At 59.1% G+C, this 13171-nt stretch overlaps 2 protein-coding genes across 9 annotated transcripts in view; one reads left to right on the top strand and one right to left on the bottom strand.

Moving 5' to 3' along the window:
- LHPP (phospholysine phosphohistidine inorganic pyrophosphate phosphatase) overlaps window positions 1–3514 on the top strand; it is a 111873-nt gene extending 108359 nt beyond the window's left edge. For both annotated transcript variants that reach the window (XM_074338832.1, XM_019742214.2), the window contains one exon: window positions 2688–3514. In XM_074338832.1, coding sequence (XP_074194933.1) covers window positions 2688–2784 — 97 coding nt within the window. In that variant the 3' untranslated portion in view covers window positions 2785–3514. The remainder of the gene's footprint in view (window positions 1–2687) is intronic.
- A 3988-nt stretch (window positions 3515–7502) lies between these two features.
- The window catches only part of FAM53B (family with sequence similarity 53 member B), a 115010-nt gene continuing 109341 nt past the window's right edge, over window positions 7503–13171 (bottom strand). For all 7 annotated transcript variants that reach the window (XM_019742162.2, XM_074338828.1, XM_019742167.2 and 4 more), the window contains exon 5: window positions 7503–11722. In XM_019742162.2, coding sequence (XP_019597721.2) covers window positions 11354–11722 — 369 coding nt within the window. In that variant the 3' untranslated portion in view covers window positions 7503–11353. The remainder of the gene's footprint in view (window positions 11723–13171) is intronic.

Here is a 13171-nt window from a genome sequence, read left to right as displayed (position 1 = left end):
CCGTGTTGGCAAACAGTGGCCGGCTGCTGATGCAATCCTTTTTTTTAATGGATTCTCGAATTTAAATGATATGTAATTAAACATAATTAGCCATGCACGCCATTCGGCTAGGTACCGTATGCTGAGCAGGGCTGGCTAGAATCTCATTACAGAGCATTTCTTTGATGGGGGATTTGTTTCCTCATTGGACAGTAAACCTGACCCGAGGGTCCCCTGAAGGTATCTGAGGAGGGCCAGCTGCCCAGGGACTTGGGGGATGAATCGGGGTGAGGGTGTTTGCGGGGAGAAGTTTTGTTCCTTTTCTGACCTCTGTTGTGGAGAGAAGAGCTGGCGATCTGAGGGCATGGTGGGAGGGGTCCCAGAGCAGGGCAAGTGTGTCGGCACCTGGGCAGGCACAGCCTGAAGCCTGCCTGGCCACCCCACTTCCCCCGACAGCCCCTTCCTAAGTGGAGGCAGGAGCACCCCCACCATGTCTGTGAGTGGAGCTTCAGAGCTGCCCCCAGGCCCAGGGGTAGCTGAGGGGAGCCCAAAAGGGCACGTCTAGGACCACAAGGGACTCAAGCCTCCTGCACATAGGAAAGAGCAGGGGCCGGGCCACAGTGCTGGAGCCAGCCGCTGGCCACTTCCTTCAGGCTGCTGGGATGTCCCCAAAGCATCCTGATGCCAGCCTGCCTGCCCCTCCCATTCCAGTGCCCATGGCTACCCCCCACCCCAACACACACTCACTCGGTCTTCCCTGGACCTCACATACTGATGTGTATCTGTGGGTCCCGTCTGAGTGTCCTACTCCATCTCCCTGCCCAGCCCCAGCCCCGGCCCCAGCACACAGTTGCTCCCTGACCGCTTGCAGAGTTCTCAGTCGTCGCCATAACGGTGCTGAACACCTGTGCCAGGCCTCTCCCGCCAGCCTCGTATCCTCCAAGGATACGTCTTCTGACCCCTGCACTGGACTGACTGGTTGTGCCTGTTCCTGGACTTGGTATGAACCGGTTGTCTAGTGTGGGTCCTGTGCGCCAGGCTTCTTGTGCCCGTCGTGACGCCTGTGGGGACACTGGACAGACACTGCAGCGTGGAGTAATGCAGTCTGGGTGTTTTGTAGTGCGGTGACCCCAGCTGTGCTGGCACTGCAGCTGCCCCTGTCCTGCTGAGGGGCGTGTGTGCAGCTTTCGTCTTTCTGCTTTTACAACTAGAGCTGCTTTGAACATGCTAGACATGACTTTTGGTGAACATGTGGCACTTTTGTGGTGTGCATACCTAGGAGTGGCATGGCTGGGTCACAAGTACGTACCAACAGTTTTCCGCAGTGGCCGTGCTACCTTTTGAGAGTGACAAGTACGCATTTCAGCACTGACGCAGGATAACGTGAATTCCCACGCTCACTAGTAGTTGCGTGTCGGTGATGGCTTGAGTCGGTGATCCGGTGGGTGGTGGGCAGGGTCCCTGTGTACTCGTCCCTGGTCTGCCCCAAGGCTCACGGTGTGGGGCCTCACGTTTGGGGGAGTCAGTCGCATGCCCTGTGGGTGCCTGTCCGTGAGCATGTCGATCCATGAGCTGCAGGGTGGCCACACTCGGGAACCAGAGAACAATGCCCTCAGTCATTCGCGGTGTCCCCTGCTCAAGGCTGCTGGTTGCCCCCCCTCTGTCCTCAGCAGCCCCTGGGGAGGTGGCCCCCAGGCCATTGTGCTGAAAACTCTTTCGAGGAAGAGGTACCCTTGCTCATGACAGACCTTTTAGGGTGACGGGCTTTGCAGAAACCAGACCCTTCAAAGTGAAGCTTGGCTTTTAGGAAGTTGTCAGAACCAACTTCCACCACTCCAGACCAGGGCGGGAGCTTCTGAGGTGGTGGCCTGTCTGCTGGGTGGGCGCGGTCAGACCTCGGGGGGATAGGAGCAGCGGGCTCTTCGCTGTGTGAGGTTGCACAGGGGGCCCCCATTCCTGCCAAGATCCAGCTCATGAGTACTGGAGCGGGGCCTTCTGGTCAGCAGAACCCTACTCTCCAGCTCACAGCCCCCCAGGCCGCCCATGGCCCCCGGGACAAGGTCCCAGCTTCTCCTACTGTCCAGACTCTTGTACCCAGAAGCCCATCCCGAGCTCCAGTCCCCTCCACCTCCCGTGTCACCTGGAGCCCCACTCTACTTCAGGAGTCAGCGCACAGCCCCTCCCCCACAGAGTCCCCATGTGGGGTCCCCTTGGTGCTGCATAGACCCCACAGGTGTCAGCGTTTATCACGTGGTTTCAGCCTCCTGTCCTCAGCCTCCAGCTGGGCCTCAGGAGACCTAGGGAATGGACAAAAGCTTCGGGTGGTGCTCGTCCCTAAACTCCCAGCCAGAGAGTGGCTTTGCCAGGAGCCCAGAGACAGCAATGGCCTCGGAGGGCACCAAGCAGGTGGCATGTGGGCCACCTGGGTTTGGGCAGGAAGGAGCTCAGATCACAGACAAGCTCATGGCCCCACTGTCAAGGGTGTGATGCGGTCACTCCATCACAGGGCTCTGAGCAGGGACGTGGTCTGGGGGGGCCTCCAGGTGGAGGGACCAGTCAGGAGGGAGGTGCGTGTGTTCTGGGGGAGGGAGGGGGACAGCTGTCGGTCACAGGCTGCCTGACCTGGCCGTGCTAGATGTTGGAAGGCAGCGGCTTCAGGGGAGTCAGCATGGGGTCGCCAATTGACTGACCACCTCCCCGCTCTCCAGGCCCAGTGACGAGCGCCATCCGGAAGTGAAGGCTGACGGCTATGTGGACAACCTCGCAGAGGCTGTGGACCTGCTCCTGCAGCACGCAGACAAGTGACAGGCCTGGGAGGCCCCAGCCTCCTGCCGCCCCTCCCCCAGGCAAGAGCGCAGCGGCCTGACAGGTGTGGGCTGTCCTGCCTCGGGCCTGAGCCTGGCCAGCCCTGCCTCTGTCTCCCTCTGCTGAGCCCTCCCCCCCCCAGTCATGTCCCCCAGTCTCCCAGACAGAGTGTGTCCCCTTCCTAATGGCCTGCCTGTGCTGCCCTAGTGAAGTCAGGACAGTGGAACAGACCTCCAGAGAAGGAAATGCTCTGGGCGTGGGCCGGAGGTGCTCTGGGAACGTCCCCGACTCACGTGCCCCTGTGCACCGGGGCCTGTCAGTGTCCTGCCTAACGGGACCAGGGCCATTTGCCCGCTGCCTCTTTATCCAACATTCTTTGCATGTAGTGAGGAGCCTGGTGGAAACGAGCCCCTCGTGCAGTCCAAGCAGCTCTGAGCTGAGACTGCCCAGAGATCCCCACCCGTGGCCGCTTAGCACCCTGCCCTCCCCCCACCCCACGCAATGCCAGCCCACCGCCTCTCCTGTCCCCAGAAGTCACCTTTGGAGCCAAAAGCTGGGGCAGCTCCAAGGGCACTTGGAAGACCACGTGCTGTAGAGCAAGAATGTTAACCTCTGGGATCAAGGTCGCAGGCACAGAGGGTACTTTTTGGAGCTACAACTTGATAGACTTGTGTCCTCCCCAGTGTGTGCAGGAGGAAACTAACGGTTAAATAAACTACCCTGATCTGCAGCCGACTCGGGCCTTGACTGCTGAGGGCTGTGGGCTGGGAGGCGGTGGGCAGGGCCGCACCTGCTCCCTGGTCCTGCCATGGGTTGGAACCGCTGAACAGCAGAGGGCCTGCCAGGCCCTGAGACATCTCACCTGCCCCAACGCCTTCATTTAACAGAGCGAGGGGACAGTGCACTGCCCTAGGTTCCAAGGGGACAAATGTCGGCCTTCCCTCCAGGTCAGCCCTATGGCCAGCGTGAGGAGCCATGCGTTTCCTTAATTCCCTCACCGCCCAGTTCAGGTTTCAAAATCAATCAGCTGAACAGATAACTTGATGGTGCCATTTCTCCCCACATCAATCTTGGGAGATAACGTCTCATAAAAGAAGTCCTGGGTCCTCTGTGACAGGATTTCCACGAAACAAAGGCAGACGACAACGATAAAACACTGGACTCCCTGCGGTCCCCAGGCCTTACCTGCTGACCAGCCATCATTAGATCAGGATTAGGAGGGCCCGGTGGTGGCTCCTTTCATCAAGATGGGAGGCCACCAGGCTGGTGTCACTGGCCTGTGAGGGAGGAGGGGTGTTGGCCTATGAACTGGAAAATATGCTCTTTGATCGAGTCCCCTAATTACAGCTTGTTGAGGACCCACATGGTGGCCTGGCTGGTGGCTGGTCAGCGGGTGCACAAGGGCTGCAGCTCAGCAGGGCCTCGCGGACAACTGCATGGGGACAGCCCTCAGCCTTCTGCTCGTTTCCTTCTTGCTCCCTCCTCGCAGCTGTCCTTGCGTGCTGCCTGCAGCAGCCTGCAGCCCCAGAGGAAGGAGGCTGGTATTCTCACCGTGACAAGTGGGCTTGCCTTTGGCAAGCTGCTGCCCAGGAGTGGGGACAGGGAGGGTGTCACAGGGACAGCAGGTGCAGGCCCCTGCTGTGTCTGGGCAGAGGACACGGCACCCCCTCCCTAAGCTGTGGGGTCAGTGAAGTGGGTGATATCATCTCTTTTTACAGATAAGCAAACTAAGGTGCAGAGAGGAGGGGCCTCACCGACTCGCCTACGGGCTGACTGGGTAGGGGCAGAGCTGAGGCACGAATCAAGGTCTGATCCTGCAGCCATGCCTTTTCTATCCCTTCCACAATCTGTGGGGTGGCCCTCTCCATGCAAGTCAGAGCGCGCGTCCTCCCTCTAGGGACAAAATGTTCTTTGGAATTGAGGTCTGGCCCTAAAATTGGGGGGCAGCGTGTAACCCCTGAGCTTCAGCGACCTCATCCTTTCCTTAGCAGGCATTCCTGAGTCCTGCCAGGGACCAGGCCACACCAGGTGCCCTGTCACTTGGCTGGGGATGCTGACCTGTTTTGCTGCCACCAGAGGTGACAGTGCTGCCAAGAAGTAGGACCTTCCTCACCCTGGGCCCGTCCAGGTCCGTCCTGGCCTGCTGCAGACCCTCCTTCCGTGCCCCCAGGCAGGGCAGGCAGAGCTCTCAGGCTGCAGGGGAGCTGGCATTCAGGGCTGACGAGGCAGGAGCCAGGCTGGGGAGTCTGGTCCTCAGCACCAGGTGTGCGCCTGTCCCGCCCAGCTGGCGTCAGCCCTCCTCTCCTCCAGATCAGGCTGAACGAGGTCCCTCAGACTCAGGAGGGCCGAGTCCCTTCCTGCTGGGCTGTCCCACCCCTCGCAGGGTGGGCAGGTGGGAAGGGCACAGAAGTGGGGATGCAGGGAAGGGCCCCTGTGCTCATGGGTCCACCTCCCACTCCATAGCTCGGGCCTCCCCTCTCAGGATCGTCCCAGTTTAGATGATAAACATATCAGGCACTTTGCAGGATCTCATTTTTTCTTACCTTTCTTTTTTTTTAAAAGATTTTATTGGGGAAGGGGAACAGGACTTTATTGGGGAACAGTGTGTATTTCCAGGACTTTTTACTGGGCAACAGTGGTGTGTTTTTCCCAGGACTCATCAGCTCCATCCAAGTCAAGTTGTTGTCCTTTCAATCTTAGTTGTGGAGGGCGCGGTTCAACCGGCAACCTTGTGGTTGAGAGCCCGAGCTCCAACCAACTGAGCCATCCGGGAGCTCAGCGGCAGCTCAGTGCAAGGTGCCCTGTTCAATCTTAGTTGCAGGGTGCAGAGCCCACCATCCCTTGCGGGAGTCGAACAGGCAACCTTGTGGTAGAGAGCCTGCGCTGCAACCAACTGAGCCATCTGGCCACCCGGGAGCTCAGCAGCAGCTCGTTGACTTCATTCTAGTTGTGGAGGGCGCAGCACACTGGCCCATGTGGGAATCGAACTGGCAACCCTGTTGCCCAGAGCTCACGCTCTAACCAACTGAGCCACCCGTCCGCCCTTCATTTTTCCTTAACTTTTGATTTTTCTTTTAGATTATAAAAGCAATATGTATTGCTATAGGAAATTCAATAGAAAAGTATAAAAAACCAAGTCACTCAGAGTCTGACCACTGTTAATATTGGGCACTTCCTCTCGGCCCTCTTACCATGGGCAGATGGATGTTTTTAACACAATCTGGGTTATACTGTATGTCTCGGGTGGTACTGCAGTTATTTTGCATTGACTCTCTCATGTAAGTGCCCTCAAGTATTAAGTGGGTTCCCACCCACCCGCAGGGCGGGGTGGAGCTGCTGCCCAGCAAATGGCCCAGAGCCTGTGCCCAGAGCCTGTGCCGGGGGCAGTGTCCTGCCTCCAGCAAATCTCAAGGTGCAGGAGGGCATGGCCACGTGCTTCCCCTGCCGTGGGGGCCACACCAGAGCAAGAAGCGGATGGCCATAGCTGGGCGAGCTGAGCTGGAGCAGAGGTTGGCGCCCACAGCCAGGGCCCTCATCTGAGGGGGGCCGGTAAGGGCCACTTAGGGGCTGGAGCTCCATCCAGGGCCACGCTGGATGACAGTGCTGTCCGGAAGTAGGACCTTCTTCAAACTGGGAAGGTGCCCTCCCCTCTGGTGGGGAACATGCGGGGGCCACTGTGCTTTGCAGAGCCTCCCCTGGTCCAGCCCTGTCAGTCCTAGGGACATAAGGCTGGGCCCCTGGGCCTTGGTGCTACAAGGCTGCCTGGTGGGGCCTCCCCTCACCCCCAGCTTCAGCCACAGCAACCTTCCTTCACCTGTCTCATGAACTAGATATTCATAGACCATTTTGTTTGACGAGATCTGATGCTAAACAGAAAACAGGCAGAGTCTGACAACCTTCGTTCCAGAGGGCGTCCTCAGGACCCAGTACATGTTCTGAGCAAAACTCTATGGTCGGATTATATGAGCAAACGTCGGGTTATTGCAATTACATAAGGCTCCACGCCTGTCCTCAGGCTGTAAATGTCCTGATCTCCTGAGCTTAGTTAGCCAGCGGTCCCCAACCGTGTGCCCTGCACCCACTCTGGGCCGAACTGCGTGCGCCGTTGTCCGAGGCCCAGGCAGCACAGGGGTGAGCCATCCTGTCCTCTGTGGTATGGGCCCAGCTGATGCCACCTCCTTGGGTACCCTGGTGGGCAGGCGGCCCTGCGGGGCTGCGGGCCAGGCCTGGTAGTCCACATAGCAGCGCAACCTGGAGCAAACCGCCATGTGGCCTTGCCTTGGCATTGCTGAGGGCTGAGCTGATGTGCCCACGTGCGTTCTGTGAAAGTCAGCTTCCTCCACCCATCCGGACTTGGAAATTAGAGAGGGGGTAAGTCTGCGGTGCTGGGATTCCTAGCCAGAGCGAGGAGCCGAGCCCCTCCACCCCGAACACACACACACACACACACACACATACACACACACACATACTGCCTCCAGTGGGGTCCCCCATGACCAGAGCCACAGCCCGGCCATGGCCAGCCCTCCCCTCCCCCACAGTCGCTCAAATAGCCAGCCTCTCGACAGCTCTGAGATGATCTGCTACCCCCATTTTACGGACCTGACCCTTAGGCTCGGAGGGGACAGAAAGGGCCAGGCTCTGCCCCTGCCATGGGAGGAAGGGGGACCTGCCGGTTAGCCACACCCAACAGAAACCACACAGCCAGCTCCCAACGGTTGGATATTGAACCAGGAAGCTTTATTTACACAGTAAAAGTAACAAGCAAATTCCTGAGACTAGAGCGGCTCCTAGTGCAAGACAGTTGTGGCCTGCGTGGAGGACAGGCTGTGGCAGGTGGAGGTGAGGACAGACCCAGCCACCTCGGCACACAGGTTGCTTTGCCCCGGATGGGGGCCTGGCCCAACCCCACGTGCTCTGGCCACCACCCTTCCTGAAATATGTCCGTGTCGGGAAAGCACGCTACAGCCCCAGAAACAGTCTACGTGCTGTCACCAAGCCCCAGGACACCCCCCCACGCACTGGAAACACAATTTCTTTGCCAAAGAGACGATGCTAGAAGGTCAGACTATCCTACCTAGGCTACAAGGTCTCTGCTGCGGTCTGAGGTTTTTAAAAAAATCTTTTTAAAGAGGCGCAGTTTTCTGTGACTGGCGTTAATGGGAGGGGCCTGACCAACTGTGGCTGTAGGAAGAGGCAGCCCCATTGCCTACGTGGGAGCAGCGAGTCTGGGAGGCTCCTGCCCAGCCCTGCTGTTTGCAGAGCTGCTCACACTCCAGGCGCAGAGCCTGAAGCGGTCATCACTTAGGTGGCCGGCCCCGAGGCCAGAGTGTATCACCTTAACCTCCTGGGCAGACACGGAGATGCAACAGGGCATCCAGTGTGCTTGAAATGCCGCTCGGACAGGCAGTGCCCTGCACGCCCGCTCCGGCAGCGTCAGCCAGAGCGTGGGAAATCACACGCCACCCGCCCGCACAGGGAGACCCATTTGGACGTTTGGATTTTTTTGTTTTTTTAATATAATGTGAGCTTTCCTTTATTGAAATTTTCTTTCAGAGTACAAATTCACAAAACTTTCCTGCTACAAAAATTTTGTTGAAAAGTAAGGCTTTCTGAGAATGAAAATCCGTACGCATGGTCAGAACAGGTTCCCCTGTGGCCCAGATGTGGTGCATGCCTGTGGGTCCTGGGCCAGGCCCGGCCTCCACTGCGAGTAAGGCAAGAGGGTTTGCGGCCCTGTAAACAGTGAGGCCCGGCCCCCACGGCAGACGGCGGCTTTAGAGGACACTGCTTTGGAGTGAGCGGGGATGCCATGTGACAGTAAGCCTCTCCTCCCCACCCAGCTCTCCTGCAGCCCCAATCCGGCTCTTGTCCTTCAGCCCTTCCTCCGCCGCCCCATAGGCAGTGGTCTGGCCCAGCCCTCCCTCAGTCTCCCTCACAGGCCGGACTTCATGGGCGTCAGCGGCAAAAGGCAGGGCCCCGACCAAAGTGAAGCTTCTGTGGGATGAGTCTGCCCGCCCACCTATTGCCTCTGGACAGTGCACAGGGTCACAGGGAACTGCTGGGTGAGCCTCCCTCCCGCCAAGAGCTCTAAGACCAGAAGACCTGGTGCCAGCCAGATGGCGGTACCTTCTCCAAGGAGTCTGCACTCTCCCATCAGGACAAACACGTAGTCAGCTGAAGGCCTTCTCCTCTGAGCAGAAGGGACACCAGCCATTCTTTCCCCTCGTCACTGATGCTGTGGGCTTGGGCTAGGAGATCTGGGGTGGCAATGACAGTCAAGAGGGGCCTGAGGGGGCTGCAAAAGGCCAGACCCTGCTTTGGGCCAGAATCCCTTCTGCCTGAGAATCCCCAAGGCTGGGCTTGCAGGGCGACAGGACCAGCTTGGGTGCAGGTGGCCGGCAGGGTCTGAGGGACACGTAGGACACCCACTGCCATATGCCTCCCCTCCTAGCTGTGAGGAAAGGCATCTGGGGGCCGCTGCCCAGGCCCATCCTGGCTCGGACCCCCAGCCCTCACTGTCCTGTGGACCAGGAGATGGGGCCCTGCCTCTTCTTGCACAGGAAGGACTGTTTTACAGGCCATGGTCCCTCTGTGGCCACGCGGGGTGTGGGCCGGACGCCAGTACCGCCCCCCACCCCAGGCTTTCTGAGGACAGCAGCGTGTGAGCCCCGAATTCATACACTGCCAGGTGTCCCCCAACAACCGCCCCCGCCTCCTCAGGTCCCCGCTAAGAAGACACGACCTCCACAACCCGCCAGGTGGGGATCGGGCGAGATCGTCTACCAGAGCCACCAGCTCTCTGGTTTGGCTCTCCAGGGTCCCCAGGGGATGTGCCTTTGGTGGGAACCAGAGGTGAAGCTGGGTCGCACCCCAGGCCCGGCCCAGCGCCCACACACCAGAGCCTTTCCAACCAGAGGCTTCGACACCCTCTCCGAGGCCACTGACTTGGGGTTTTCTGCAAGAATTTTACAGCTGATTTGTAGGAAAAGCCACCTATAAATCAGGACCTGAGACACCACATTTATGATATAAAAAAGTGAAGGTTTAAGTAGAGCTTCCCAGTTGCATCTCTCTTTAGGGGAAAAGTGAGACTCTTTCGTACTAACCCTGCAGCAACGAGGCTGCACAAGCAACGAGGTTAACAAGAGCAGACGCAGAGTGGGTACGAAGTGCCTTTTCTCGTGTCAGCAAACTCCAGAGTGCGCACCAGTTATTTTTAGCCTTTTGGGAAAAGGAGCCACTTGCTCATAAGCCGACCCCATTGCTATTGTCTGCAGAAGATGCGGAGCTTGCTAAAAGCCCAATTCCAAGGGAGCAGCGCCCAGGGCACGTGTCTGCAGCTGGGCTGGACTGGAGCCGCCTCAGAGCGAGACCTCAGGAGGCAGGCTCCTTGTCCACGCTGCCAGTGGGGAGCCTGCGGGGTGTGAGGTGCTGGGGAGGCTGCTCGTGTGCCTCCAGGTGGTGGGGGGCCACAGCAGAGAAGCAGAACTGAAAACGCTCTGCTCCCCAGCTGGCCGGCAGGTGGGCTCATCCCGCGGCAGACGGGGCACCTCGATTAAAGCCAGCAGACCCCACCAGCAATGAACACTGCAGGGGGCCTTCAGACCCTTGACCCAGCGCCCCAGGGTACCCAGCAGACATCCTCCACGCCTGAAATATGCACAGGACCTGGGTTTGTGTACCTGCTCACAGCTCCCACCTCCTGAGGACCTCTCAAGAGGTTGCCCTTTTATGGTGACATCTCTCCACTCACCTGAATCCAACTAACTCATCACTCAGTGACAGGTCAGCCACAGAGAATGGCTGCCATCTGCCAACGCTACCAAAGCGGCCCCCAGAGTGGCAGAGAGCCACGGGGTCAGGCTCTCCATGCACGGGAGAAGTAAGTGGGTCTGTCTTTTCAGCCAAGAGAGCCACCAAACGTCTACCCAACAAAGATGGCCTACCCCAACTTGTTCTCTGGGTTCTGAGAGTTCAGACGTGGAGGGCCACCCCACACCCTGGGCCTTTGTCTGTCACACTTGGAATTAAGGCCAAATGGTTCTGGTGTTACTACAGAAGGAAGCATCTCCTGAACCTTCCCAAGCCTGAAGCAGGGAGACCTGGGAGAGAAGGCACAGAATTAAACTGAGTGAAAGAAACAGTGGGGCCGACTCCCCAAAACTGAACCTGAGCAGGAGGCCAAGAATGGCCGTGCCACCACTGGATGGACCTGAGCCCAGGCCCCCTGAGAGCATGCAGAGCGGAGCCTGAGACTGCCCAGCGGGGTGGCTGGATGCTCGTGGCTAACATCCCCTGAGGGAAGCGGGGAGACAGACCCAAGCCGAGCAGCGGCAGCGGCTCCAGCAGTTCCGGGGACCGTGGCTGCTGTGCGGGGAGCGGCCGAGGCCCCCGCAGCCTGGGACAGCCTCTCTGGGAGGGGGGTGGGCTCGCTCCCTGGGACCCAACACCTTCCGGGAAGCTTCTGTCAGGCCCAGGAGTGGGGCTACCCCCTTCAAGTGCCCGCCTAGTGCCTAGAGGGAGGCTGCTGACCCTAATGCACCCCCACCCCTGACCAGGGGCCCCCTCAGTTGTTTTCTATCTGTTCAATGTCCAATTCGCCATCCAGGGAGCAAGGGCTGTTCCCAGGAGCCCCGCGGTCCCGCCAGGCCATGGCCGGCTCCCCATTCCTGCCGCAGACCTCGTCCGGGCCACAGCCATCCGAGTCCTCACAGCACAGCTCCTCCTTGCAGGCCAGGGGGTCATCGAAGGACGCGGGGAGAGGCTCAGGGACTGGCGTCCCGGCGGGGGTCCGGCCCCCGGGGCCGGAGGCTGAGGCCGACAGCAGTGCCGTCCAGGACCTGGTGCTGCTGACGTGGAGGGTGAAGGGGCTGTGGGGGCCGCAGTCCTCCATCCCTGCGCTCAGACAGCTGAGGCTGCTGAAGGTCTGACAGTTCTGTGGGAGACAGACACACAGGTCACTCAGGGGCATGCCCCCCTCCCGGGACCCAAGGACCAGATGCCCTACCAGGCCAGGCCCAGGCCTCTGGGGCTACCTGGCGATGGGTCCTCCCGGCGGTGGAAGACCACCCAAATCCCAGACTCCTCCACCATCTGGGCAACTGGCCATCGACCACTCACTCATGAAGAAATACCCCTGGCCAACGAAGACCGTGTCATAAAGAAATGCAAAATTCAGTTATTCACTTACAAAGTGCCAAAGAGCACGGCTTGCTAATTAATACCCAGTTTGGGGAGGGGGCGGTGGGAGGGCTCAGAGCCCTCGGTCCCACCTTTCTGAAGGGTGATCTGATAAAAAGGTACCCGATTCCCTCAGGCAACTGCACTTCTAGGATTCTGATCTGAAGGAAACAATTTAGGACGCATGGAAAAATTCAGCAACGTGAATATTCCTTGTCACACTGTTCAACTGAAAAGGGGGCCACCCAAGGCCCCCACGACAACAGTGCCCAACGCACGCCTTTGCAGACAAGGAAGGCTCTTGAGCCCTTAAGAGAACATTGCCAGAGTGAATCTGCTGACGCAAATGGAAGCCTCGCGACGCTGCACTGCTGCACAAAAGGGCGTAATGCCCACCCTGCCCACTCGCCACGAGGGGAGAGGAGGTGGGGGGGTGGGGTCAGGAGGGCTGAGCTGACGTCTGCAGCCATCCAGGGAGTTGGTTTCCATGTGAGCCTGGGGCCCGGCCAGGAGATGTTGACTCTAGTGGGAGAAGGCTCCTGGGCCCTCAATGGGCACTCGGGTGGCAGACGCCTCCAGGCAGCTGGAGTGGCCGGGCTCACCAGCCATCAGGCTCCCTGGGCCTCAGCTGCCTCATCTGTAAGAGGCCAGCAATGGGCCCTGTGAGGCCCAGTGAGAGAGCGTGGCTGTCAAGAGCTCCCGCCTATAGGGCTAGCTCCATGGGCATGCTTACAAGGGCCCTATGCTTGCTCCGATGCTCTGTGGTTGTCATCTTGAAATTCTGAATAGTTTTTTAAAAGGGCCCTTCATTTTGGTTTTGCACTGGGCCCATGACTTATATGGCCAGTCCTGCATGGAAAGCTTACTAACCTTGCTCTCTGAGTTTAAAAAGAAAAGAGCTTCCCCCCTCCCCTGCACCCGCCAAGTGCTGCCTGCGTGGGGCCGGCCTGACCAGCGGGCAGCCTGAACACGACCCGAGGGTGCTCAGCGGCACTGCACAAGTGGATTCAGTTAATTGCCTGCTCTCACAGCAGGGCACAGGATCGTGACAGGGGGCTGTGACAGGCAGGGGCACCAGCGGCCCAACGCAGTCCCATCTGGGGAGACATGCGTGGAACGCAGAGGGGGGCGAGGGTGGGGACCTGGAGCACCACGAGCCTGTGAGGCCAAGGTCACAGGCTGTCCCCAGGGCCCTGGTGTTTCC

Source organism: Rhinolophus sinicus, linkage group LG07 (genome assembly GCF_036562045.2).
Source record: "Rhinolophus sinicus isolate RSC01 linkage group LG07, ASM3656204v1, whole genome shotgun sequence".
NCBI classification, from domain to species: domain Eukaryota; kingdom Metazoa; phylum Chordata; class Mammalia; order Chiroptera; family Rhinolophidae; genus Rhinolophus; species Rhinolophus sinicus.
This window is presented reverse-complemented; position numbering and strand designations above follow the sequence as displayed.